General features: G+C 41.6%; 1 protein-coding gene across 1 annotated transcript in view; it reads right to left on the reverse strand.

Moving 5' to 3' along the window:
- The window catches only part of CPD (carboxypeptidase D), a 101,949-nt gene that overhangs the window by 37,807 nt on the left and 52,046 nt on the right, over window positions 1-12,096 (reverse strand). The window contains exons 4-8 of the mRNA XM_073565418.1: window positions 9,044-9,213; window positions 5,291-5,649; window positions 4,063-4,254; window positions 2,693-2,860; window positions 1,254-1,363 (exon numbers count right to left, since the gene is read on the reverse strand). Of these exons, the coding sequence (XP_073421519.1) occupies window positions 1,254-1,363; window positions 2,693-2,860; window positions 4,063-4,254; window positions 5,291-5,649; window positions 9,044-9,213 (999 nt within the window). The remainder of the gene's footprint in view (window positions 1-1,253; window positions 1,364-2,692; window positions 2,861-4,062; window positions 4,255-5,290; window positions 5,650-9,043; window positions 9,214-12,096) is intronic.

Genomic DNA, 12,096 nt, shown 5'->3' on the forward strand with positions numbered 1-12,096 from the left:
TTTTTAATTTAATTTAATTAAATGTATATATTTTTGGCAAAAAAAATATTTTTGTAATTGGGTTATCTTCCATAACCTCTATGTTACACCATCTAATTCTGGTTGCAGAATGGGTTAACTGAGAATAAGTCAGTGAGCTCATTCTGACAGTTCATTAGGAAAAGTTTCTAAGGGTATGTGCACACAGTGCGGATTCTGCTGCGGTTCCGCAGCGTTTCTGCACCTGCGGGTCCGCAGCAAATTCTGCTGCGTTGTACAGTACCTTTATTTCCTATGGAGATAAAAAAAAAAAGCTGTGCACATTCTGCGTTTTTTTCCACGCGGTTTTGCTGCAGTTTACAATCCGCAGCATGTCAATTGTTTGGTGCAGAAACGCTGCAGTTTTACACCTCATCCATTATGAGGTGTAAAACCACAGGGCAAAACCGCAGATAAACCTGCGGTTTTCTCTACAAAATCCGCACACCCAAAAAACTACGTGTGCACATACCCTTACACTTCATGTTTCTGTTTTTTGAACTCGTCAAAAGGTGCTTTCATGACAACAGACCACATCAAGGTTGAACGTACAGGCAACAAAAAGACTGTAAAAGTCAAACAGGGCAACATTTTAATTAAATAGCAAAAATTAAGGTAAAAAAAAATTTAAAAAAAGATATTGTCTCTAGAGGTGAATTACCTGTAATAAAAATAAAATAAAAATACTGGGTAGTAAATATCACATGCACTCTCATTTTTGGTCATATGGTGGTGGTAGAATACAGTGAATAGCCTTGGCTGGAGGACAACTGTGATTCTTCAGCGCCAATCAGTCCAACATCCAGACCCTTCTTATTCAGACCTTTTACCAAACTGGGAATTCTTAACTCCCAAATAAAAAAAAAAAAAAATTCAGGAGGAATTACAATATTTACTTTGGAAAATCAATTAAGAACATAAAAAAGCTATTCTTATTAAGCCGCTACTAAGGATGAAATCATCTCATACCTCCTCTGAATTGAACTGTGGCCACATGAGCCCAGATTCCCCAAATAAAGGTGCCACGGTATAAGCTAAGCTCTGGTCACATCTGCACAGTGACTTCCAGGTCTGTCGAATTATGGACCCCCGTAGCCCCTCTTATCCCTGATGGCGCCCATCAGGTATTGATGAGGCGTGATATTGATCGCAGGCAGGTATAACCCAGACACAGACGCTCCCAGGGCACTGTGCCCACCGCTGGCACGGGCACAACACAGAGCTTTAAGCCTCACCTTGGAATAGGACAGAGCCAGCTGCTGGAAGATGGCATCATCTGGGGATTTACTGTACATAGATAAGCCCTTTTCATCGTCATCATACGGATAATTAACCACAAGGGAACCTGCAGACAAAAGTCAGGTCTGTAAGAAAATCATTGGAAGAAAAGAAAACCAGAATACACTCATGAATGGTGAGGGAAGTCATCCCAGACTCCAGCTGACAGGTCGGTGGATGATAAAGGGTTCTCTCCGAGGTGACTTTTGTATTCCTGCATCATGCAGCGCCCCCTCTGGTCCTGAACAAGGCATAGCAGCACGTTTTACCTGGATTATTCCTTTAATAATGCTGACCTGGTTGGTGTCCACTGAACTGGGACAGGGGCTAAATGGCAAAAAGCTTCCCCCCCACGTGACCAGAGCGAAGCATGACTGAAAGCAAATAAGAACTGTTTCACACTTCAGTTTTTTGTGTCAGTCAAAATCCGCCAAAAAGGCGGAAATCGGATCCGTTCTTAACTGATGTGAACGGATGCCACTGGATCCTTTTTTTTACAGATCCGCCGAATAGAGAGAGAGAGAGAGAGAGAGAGAGAGAGAGATTGATTTTGTTCGTCCGCCAGAAGTAATTGAGGGTTAAATTCCCGGCTGACTTCCTTTCTCTGGGCATGCGCACTGTAAGATGCGGATCCTGCAGCAAAAAAAACGTTGCAGAGTCCGTCCAGGCATGTCAGCGGACACAAAAAATTGGCGGATCCGCGAAAAAACGGATCCAACGGATGGCCACCCGTCAAGATCCGCCGGTAATGCAACTCAATGGGGAAAAAACGGATCCGTCAAAAAAAATGGCGGATCCGTTTTTTTAAAAAACCGGCGGATTTTGACTGATGGTCAAAAACAGAAGTGTGAAACAGGCCTAAGCAGCAGGTCCTTTCAGATGAAGTCAACCAGGAGATGATCCGTGAAAGGGAAGCACCGTGTATACAGAACTGAAAGCCCCTGATGGTGGAGGGGACCTCAGGGGGTCCTACCGTACTACGTAAGAATAAGGGCACCAGTTACACACCAACATGTATGATGGAAGAAGATAATGTTTAAAGCCTCGAACTAAGGAAAAATAATATACACAATGATCCATTAACTACAAGACAGAGAAGATGACTCAGGAACGTTGAGGTCACCAAATTAAATGACAATTGCAAAATCTAAGTTTGAACTTTAGCTTAAGTGGTTAATAAAGCTGAAGCGTATGTACAATATACTGTACAAATAACGGATTTATGACCTACATATCTAATGATCACTTGCATAGATGGTAATAGGATACAATGCACAAATACAAAAGCAGAGGGAATGGTGCGGGTGCAAATTGAAAAGAACTTTGATCCAAGAAATTCCCCGTAACTCTTGAATTAGACAGAGGGCACAATAAAGACGGGTAATGAATAACGTACCTCCGTGGAGATTAGCGGACAGGACAAATGGGTACATTCTCAGCCAACTCATTATGGCCAACGTCTCAAGTTGCGGAGGGTCTGTGATTTGGAAGAATTGGTCAGGGAAATTCCGATTAAGATCATAATTGTTGGTGTTGTTTCTGCCAATGATCCCGTCACGGTCCCCTGCACAGAGACGAGAAGTCATTTATAGTAACCTGGGAATGCTAGTCATGAGGAGCTCACCGCAAAAACCACTGCTGGAAATTACAGAGAAGGGAACCTCAGGAATGTACGTTTCTTCACAAGGAAAAAAAAATAAAGCTGTAAGAAAGTGTTCGGTATTTTAGCGCCGGTTTACTTTTTAGCCTCCTGTAGACAGCACCACTATATATCTATCTGCATGAACTGATGTGTAAGAGTTAAATCAGTCACTAGATTTCATAATGTAGCCAGGGATTTTGGGGATCACAAAAAAAAAAAAAAAGGGGTGCTAAAGAATACCTCTATTAACCACTTAAAAACCTCTGGGGAAATGCACATCAGTTTATAGACTGCTCAGCTTCACTCACTTGCAGGCTAGATTCGGGAGCCTGAAACTAATAAAAGTCATGTGATCACAGCAGCCTCTGCACGATTTAGTAGACTGTCTCTCACTTGACAATGAGAGGCGCAAGATAACCGCTAATGGATCAGAAAGAAGCCTGCAGCAAAAATATCTGAGCTTAGAAGAGACAAGTTCTATATTAGAACCGTATAAAAGTAACTGGATCTGTAGACACATAAATGAGATTTTAACATATAGGTCCAGATTCATCATTTGCTTTTCTTTTAAAGGGAACCTGTCACGTGAAAAAACGCTATTAAATCAGCAGATATTGGATTAATCTGCAGGTTGCTAGCGTTCTGAACCTGTCCAGCTCCAGCACTCAGAGCTCAGCTGTCAGGAGGAAATGAGCTTTATTCCCTACCGGCAGAATTGGGCGTTTAGTCACGGGGATGGCGCCGGCATGGTTTCAGTCAGCAGTCTGTGAATAGAGAGCGGTGGCAGTAACTGCGCCCTCAGCATGGACTGACAGCAGGATCAACATTAGAGTCGGCTGTCAGTCAGTGACAGTGACACAGTTACAAATAGTCACATCTTTTTGTTAAAATTTCTCAAAAAGATTCAATTTTTCAAAACCATGTATTCAAAATAAAGCATACTTGGTAAACCAGATGGCATGTTGTCAAAACTACAGCTGGAGGAGAGTTGTGCCAATTTATGCAACTTTTTTTTTTTTTTAAAAAAAAAGTTGCAATTTATGAATAAAATTAAGACAAAAATCAGGCATAAAGACAGTGATGAATGGGGGCCCTCATGTGCACAGTGAGGAGGCGATTATTACCTTCTAGTGCATTCTCGTAGCCGTCCGGATTCATCGAGGGCATGATATGTATTCTGGTGGTGTTGACCAGTTGTGTGACTTCAGGATCAGAGCCGTAGTTCTTGCACAGATATTCAATCAGGTTTAACAGCAGCTCTCTGCCCACCACTTCATTACCGTGCATGTTTCCAATGTATTTAAACTCTGGTTCACCTGCAATAAGATTAGGCACACACAAAACGCAAGACTGACATTGATCGCCGTAAAATTGATATATGTCAAATGAGATGAAAATCAACATTTTTTCTGGATGAAATGTGGACGATTTTTTTTTTTTTTTTACATATGCTCATGAACTTAGCCTGAGATTGCAAAAATACTCAGACGCAATGTTGCACACACCACTGTGGTACACACAACATGCATATGCGCTTTTCAGAATACCTGATTAGCTCTGTCTGCTATGTCCTCATTAATGATGAGCGAACGTGCTCGAATAATGCGTTATCTGAGCATGCATCGGGTACTAACAGTGTCTTCAGCGTGCTTGAAAAATACATTCCAAGTCCCCGCACCTGCATGTCTCACGGCTGTTCGACAGCTGCAACACATGCAGGAATACCTGTTTGTTAGGCAATCCCTGTATGTGTTGCGACTGTCGAACAGCCATGACATACGCAGGTGCGGGGACCTGGAACATATTTTTCAAGCATGCCAAACACTCTGTTAGCACCCAAGCATGCTCTAGTAACATATTATCTGAGCACGTTCGCTCATCACTAGTCCTCATCAATTAGTGTAGTTTATTGGCATCTTATACTATATTTTTACTATTGGTCTTCCATGATGTTTCTACACCAGTTGCTTTGCTATTATTGTGGACAGTGGTGTTGGTAAGTCTTCTCTTACTAGGACCCACAAATGACCCCAATACAGGCAATTGTTATTATATCGATATTGCCATGGATAAGTAAGAAGTCCGACACCCCGTAATGCATGCATCGCAGCCGATGAAGGATTCTGCTCCTATTTGTGCATGCAGACTGGTCTTGCATTTAATATTCCCACATTTAGATTTAGTCTGCCATGGTCATGCGCTGCCCCATTTTTGGACATCAAGATGAACTACCAGGTATTGCTTTTGGTAATTTGGTTTCTGCTTCATTACCTCATGCTGTCCATATAGGCCTTACTCAGATGACTGCTATTTCACGACATGTAGCACTGACACCAGTGCATTATAAGTTACCTGGCTCATGAACGCTTGGGTTGTCCGATATCGCCATCACGTAGAGCTCTCGGGATTCCACCGACTTGCCTATGGAGTACAGATGTGTGATGCTGACGTATTCACTGTTGTACATCCTCAGGAATATCTCCATGTCAGAGTAGTGATGATGGCGGAAGTCCTGGGGCTGGATGGATTTGTGAATTGGGGGCAGGTTGTCAGGTTTCGCGGTCACAGGAGACTCCATAGTAGGTGGTGGAGCACTGATAATGTCCGGTGTATCATCTACTGCAACTGACACTGTAGGATGGAGCTGAAAATCAACCACAGTAGCCGGACCTTCCTTTACTTCAACCTGAGAAATGGTTTGTGTCAGGTATCTAGTGGAAAGACGAGAAGTCACTATTACAGCTCCGGATTTAGGTCATGAAAACTCCTATAGTTAGAAAAAGAATACCATCAAAGGGACCGAGACCATAGTAATAGGTCACCATTTTACATATTAGATTCCTTCGCGACAAAGTATATGATATGTTGCCAAAAATTGGAAGATTGAACTCTGTTTGCTATATAACTATGTAAATGGCAAAACCCACAGTAAAAAAAAAGTGTGACATTTCACGTAAGTGCATGTACTCTGCCGTGATACCGTTTCTACATTGTGGGAACAATCATTAAGTAATGATTTTGACCATATTATTATGCAATTTTTTTTTTAATTTTTTTTTTTTTTTTTTTTTTAACTCCGCGATGTATAACCTTGACTGTTTATAGGATGAAGCAGATCAGATGATGTGTATTTGCGTAATGGGGGGGGGGGGGGGGGTGAAGCCTTAGGATACAACACCCTTTATAAAGGTGTGCAGAATTATTAGGCAGCCTGCTTCCCTCATACAAAATGAGCCAAAAAAGAGATTTAGCGGACTTTGAAAAGTCAGAAATTGTTACAAGTCTTACATAGGAAGATGCAGCACTTCTAAAATTGGTAAGAAATTGGGGCGATCCCAGAACCATAAAAAGTTTTGCTGCAGATAGTCAACGGGATCACAAAAACGTGAGGAAGACAGACGCAAGATAACGGCTGAAGAAGTGAGAAGAATCAAACCTGAAGCGACCAAGAGCCCATTATCCTCCAGAGCCCAAAAGTCTGAACCCCATCACTACTGAGCAAGACACAGAAGTGGAAACGTGAAGACTGGGCCAAGAAATATCTGAACACAGATTTTTAAAATGTTTTCTGAACTGATGAGATGAGAGTGACTCTCGATAGAACAGATGGATGGGCCCGTGACTGGATCAGTAATAGGCACACACTTCCACTCAGATGCTGCTAAGGTGAAGGTGGACACTGCTATGGGCTGGGATTATTAAAGAGGAGTTTGATGGATTCAAAATATCCAAACCTACTGCCAGATTTCAGAGACACTTCCTTCATGAAGTGGTATAGGAAAAAGTGTGCATCTTTGAAGAAAACCATGATTTTGTGCAGGTCAATGCTCCACCGCAGCATCAAAGTCTCCACCGCTCGGCTGCAAGTAAAGGTCTTGAAGGAAAGAATAAAGACATGGCCCCTTCCTCACCGGAGCTACTGAGAAATTGTGGGAGATTTATGGTAAAAGAAAACAGTCACCCCTCTGATCAGTATCTGGGAGGCTGTGGTTGGTGCTGCCCAAAACATTGATTATCAATAATCAACAGATTAAGAAACTGGTAGACTTCTTGGATGGCAGTTATGGCTGTTATTAAAAGGAAGGCCGGCCATATTGGCACCTGATGTGTTTTTGCACATTTTGAGCCATTTGGTTATTATTCTCACGTTAACAGACACAAATAAACAATTAAGACAGGAAAAGAAAGACAAAACCTCACTTTTATTTCCTGAATGCAGTCAGCACTGTAGTTGTTAAACAGTAATATTACCAAAAAGACAATTACCTACTAGCCGTGAGCACAATGTATAATAATCACACATTTTAGATGCCATTTCACGGACACAGGCCTCATTATACGTACAACATGAAATAATTATGTTCTAGGGTAAATTGAAGGAGAGAAACAAGGAAATTGAAAAAAAAAAAAAAAAAAAAAAAATTGCGGTGTGCGCTCTATCTGGCTGTGGGTCAGTGAGTCATCGCTGTGACGTGTCTGGAGCGTGGCTGGCTCCGCCCCCTGCTCTGACGCATCGGGCAGGGGGTGGATCAGTCACGTGAGACGCCGACCAGCCTGACGTCACACTCCCTCACAGCGGAGCGAGCGCCATTACAAGCCGCTGCCATCAATGCAGACAGGGCTATAAATAGACCTTCAGGATACTCTGCTAGTGACATTCACCCCCATAAGGAAGAAGCTACACGCGAAACGCGCGTCGGGGCGTCAAGACTGTTCACAGGTCAGGTACAGCTCTTCTGGTGCTTCTTTTCCACTCCTATTCCCGATATATATTAGAATCTCCATTATTTTTCAAATTGCTGGGCATGTTTTGCATTTTGCACATACAAATGCTATTCTTTGCACATTGATGAATAGTTCATATTTTTTCTCTATATTTAGTCTTACACTATTGCACTTTAATAGATTAATGAGAAAATTATTGCCATTGAAATTTATATTGAAATAAGTGCACTTTATAAAATAATTTAGCATATCGCAATTGGAAAAAACCTTCTCAGCTGCTAGGCATATTTTGCACTTTGCAAATCCATTTTTTATAGTGTGTTATCTTTTAGCAAAATTATTGCTGTATTAATAGTGAAATAATTTTTGAGTGGACACCTGTGTGTTTGTGTTCAATAGGGATTAGTCCATATTTGTTGTAGGAATGTGATTTTTTTGTTCCACATTAAAATAGTGTTTCATCCCTGCGAGAGTTTTACAAACACCATGAATAGAGATATGCTGTATTTTTATGACCTGTGTTAAACAGTTTCTTTTTGCACATGTATCTCCATTGTCAATTTTTTAAATGAATACTTTGTTTGAATAAAGTTGGATTATTGTATTAAAAATTAGGCGTTGGCTTCTATGGTTTGTAGCATTTTTGATTAATAGGAAGTGCCTCTTTTTAGGCCAGGCTTTTCTTTTTTTGACTATACTCTATACATGGTGATTTGAGCTTTTGGGAATACTCATTTTTACATCTCATTGGTTTATAATAGTATGTGGGGGACAAGTGAATAAGTGTTGTTCCATTTCCAGATAGGTGTAATTGTTGTATTTTGTTCACATTTAACAACCAATCTGTGTTATTTTCATTAACACTTACACCCACTGTATTGAATGCTGTATTGTCTTATAGGATATAAGCTACCACAAATTGCCTGTGTGCAATATTTGCCTTCTGGGGAAGTTATTTAGCTTTATTGTGGGCTAAACAGGGTTTGGTCATTGTCATGCTTTAGACTTTTTAAATGTTTTTAATTGGTTATGTCTGTTTTGTATCCAATAAAATTATGATTATCTACTCAGGTGATCCTCGTTTAAGTCTGTAGCTTTTCTCTTTATATTTCACAGTTTGCTGTTTTACAGACTTTTGGTGTATCCCTTTGTGTGGTGCCCTCTATTTCTCTTTATTTAGATCTTGGAAAGTGGTGGTGAGAGCCAATATAAGACCTGCTTTGTCCAGAGGAAAAGCAATATTAATAATGGTTCATAGAAGTTGCACAAAGGAGCAAGGAAACAATCGTGTAGTCGAGGCTGGGAATTCTAGTGCCATAATACGGCTGCATTTACACCTTTGCTCTTGGACCTGCTCTCCAAGTACAGAAGTGTTCTTACCCAGTGACTGAGGCGGTGATGTTGTAGATCCCAGGAGCGAGCAACCTATGGAAGTTTCCCAGCGCCCCAGTGGTAATGTTATGGTTAATCCCAGATACAGATACAGTCACATTCTCGATCCCCTTCTGAGTAACAGAGTCTCTTACAAATCCTTTAGCTCCAATGTGAACCTATAAAAAAAAAAAAAAAAGACCCACAATATTACCGCAACATACAAAAATAATTTGATACAATGTCACAACTATCCCATCACCACCAACAAAGCGGTGATCCTTGTATTACAATTATGTTTCATATAGACAGAATTACTCTAAACCTTCTATGTAACCACATTATCAGTAGTGTACTGATCCCGAGTGCTACTGTCATAATCCAGAGCTGTATTCACAATTCTGCAGCCTTCAGCGCTATACATTGCTGGCTGAGTGACTGCTCACAGCGTACTTTAGTCATTAGCATTTAAGGGGTTGCCTCATCTTTGTAAAAGACTAAAATTGCAAATGGCTTGTAAAAACAAGCAACTTTGCAATTTAGTAATCATTAGAAATCCTCTCCGTTCCCAAAAACTGAGGGATTTTTAATGTCAAAAGTTTCCAGCACATTGCTTTGGTTACTGGCTACTTCTGCAGTCTACTAGCGAGGGGCCACTTTAGGTAAGGAGTGAAGCACTTCCAAGTTCTTTGCTATAGGGCCTGTGAGTGCTGCTCTGAAGCTGGAGCTGGTGGGCTTCAGTGGCCCCTGCTTGCAGCAATGGAGAGAGCACGGTCTGTGCTAGCGGTAAAACTACGCCGCTGGTCCGAACAGAAAATCAATTAAGGGAGCAGTGTGCTCCTGAAGACAAGTTGAAAAAACAACCCTTAAAATGTAGATAGAGGCTGCATGTCATCTTTGGCCTCAACACAGGCTGCCTGGCTAAGGGACAGAATGTAATGAATGTGGTCACGTTGGAATAGGCAAGATACTGCGCCCGCAACATGTAAGGTTGCAGAAACACGTCACGCATTAATTTCTGGCAACATGAGTGCCACCTTTGGCTATGTGACATGTGTCGCAATCAAAGTCGCCATGCAGCCTCAAGCCTAACTTCAAACCCTCGATAGTAATCCAATGTAGTACAACTAACTACAATGCTTCACTCAAATCACCTGTTAAATTAAAGGGAACCAATCACCCCCTGGGACGCTTTTAAAGGGAACCTGTCAGCAGGATCGTGCTCAGAAACCTACAGACAGTGTCAGGTCAGCGCCGTTATACGGATTACAATGTTACCTTGGTTGATGAAATCCGTCTTGTGGCTGTTTAATCTTTATTTTCAGTTTTGAGTTAGTGATATGTTTGTGCTCTGGGGCAGCCTGTTTGGGGGGTCTTCATGTGTTGCTCTGACTAGGTATCAACCAATCTGAGCAACACATGAAACCTTGGTTTAATCAACCAAGGTATCATTTTAATCAGCATAACATGCCCAACCTAACACTGTCTATAGGTTACTGAGCACAATCCAGCTGACAGGTTCCCTTTAAGCTATTATGGGCATACAGGTGATAGAATTGTTAAATTAGTCCTACCTGTATGCCTCATAGCTGCTGTCTTGTTGCTGAGACTTTTAATCTTTTATGTTAATTAGTTCTTCCAGGCTCTGAGGCATGTGGTACCTGGAAGAAAACTCTACCTCCAGGGTTAATTTGCGCACCACCTTCCCTCCCACGGCATGCCACAGTGCCATGTGATGTGCGGTTGTGGCGCCGGAATCCTACGTATGCCCCCTGCAATCGAGCGATTATACTTACCTTTTCCGCCCTTCTATGGAAAGCTTGGCTTTCAGGATTCTCTGGGTCAGCAGTGTCTTTAGGATGATCGCATAATTACACTGTGAGCCACGTTCCATCGTAAAGAAAATCAAAATTAGCACTAAAATGTCCCCTTATCCCTGGAACCATATGGTGGATTTAAAAAAAAAAAAAAAAAAAAGACTCACTAGTGTCATTATGAATGATGCCGACATTTTGAAATCAACCAAAGCCGATAAGAACATCGGGTCAATTACCCTTATATTAAATCCACAGACTAAAATCTTAAGGCAGACTGTTCCTTTTGAGGGACACTGCAGCCAAAAACATGCATCACCCATGCATAATTAGATTGGTGATGGCACAACCTCTGGGATCCCATGTATCACGAATACAAAGGTTCCCAACGCTCAACCACAGCAATAATTTTCACTAGTGGGTCAGCAGTTTCCTTTGATAAACAAAAAAATTATTGTGTACGCTGCCTGTCTAATACTAAATTATCATGCATTTTCCCAACCTTCTCGAAAAGGCTCAAATTAACACTATGCCAATTATAACATAAGAGGCAGACGAGGCGTCACCGGCACTCGACTCATAGCAGGAAGAGTCAGTATTTCATCAGACATTCTGCAAGACTAAAAAATAAGGAAGAACTGGAAGTCACTTACAAGAAGAGGCGAGTGACACGAGGCCGGTTTCCCCCGAGTGATGACCTAAAGGAAATGCTTTCTTACCGGCATCGAGACTTCCTACAGGGGCTAGTAAGTCTATTGTGAAAGGACAGAATGCAAACGGCAAGAGTATACAAAAAATGCATGGGAATCCTTTAAAGGGAATCTGTCACCCCTTTTTTGAGATATCATATAATGATATCATTCAATTGTGTGTCACATAAGGATTCTCTTAGCACTTTTGCTTCCCCCTGACCCCGCACCTTTCATGCATAAATACCTTTTTTAATATCGGTTCAGATGTATGTAAACTGCCGCGGTCCGGTCCGATGGGCGGGGCTTATTCACCTGCTCCCCCCCTCCCTGTCTTGCTCTACACAAGAAGAAATGCGTAGAGCAAGACAGAAAGGGGGGGGGGGGAGCAGGTGAATAAGCTCCGCCCATCGGACCGCGTCAGTTTACATACATCTGAACCGATATAAAAAAGGTATTTATGTATGAAAGGTGCAGGGTAAGGGGGAAGCAAAAGTACTAAGAGAATCCTTATGTGACACACAATTTGAGATATCATATAATGATATCATTCAAAAAG

The sequence above is a fragment of the Dendrobates tinctorius genome, unplaced genomic scaffold (genome assembly GCF_039654945.1).
Source record: "Dendrobates tinctorius isolate UK_male_01 unplaced genomic scaffold, ASM3965494v1 ptg000016l, whole genome shotgun sequence".
NCBI lineage: Eukaryota > Metazoa > Chordata > Amphibia > Anura > Dendrobatidae > Dendrobates > Dendrobates tinctorius.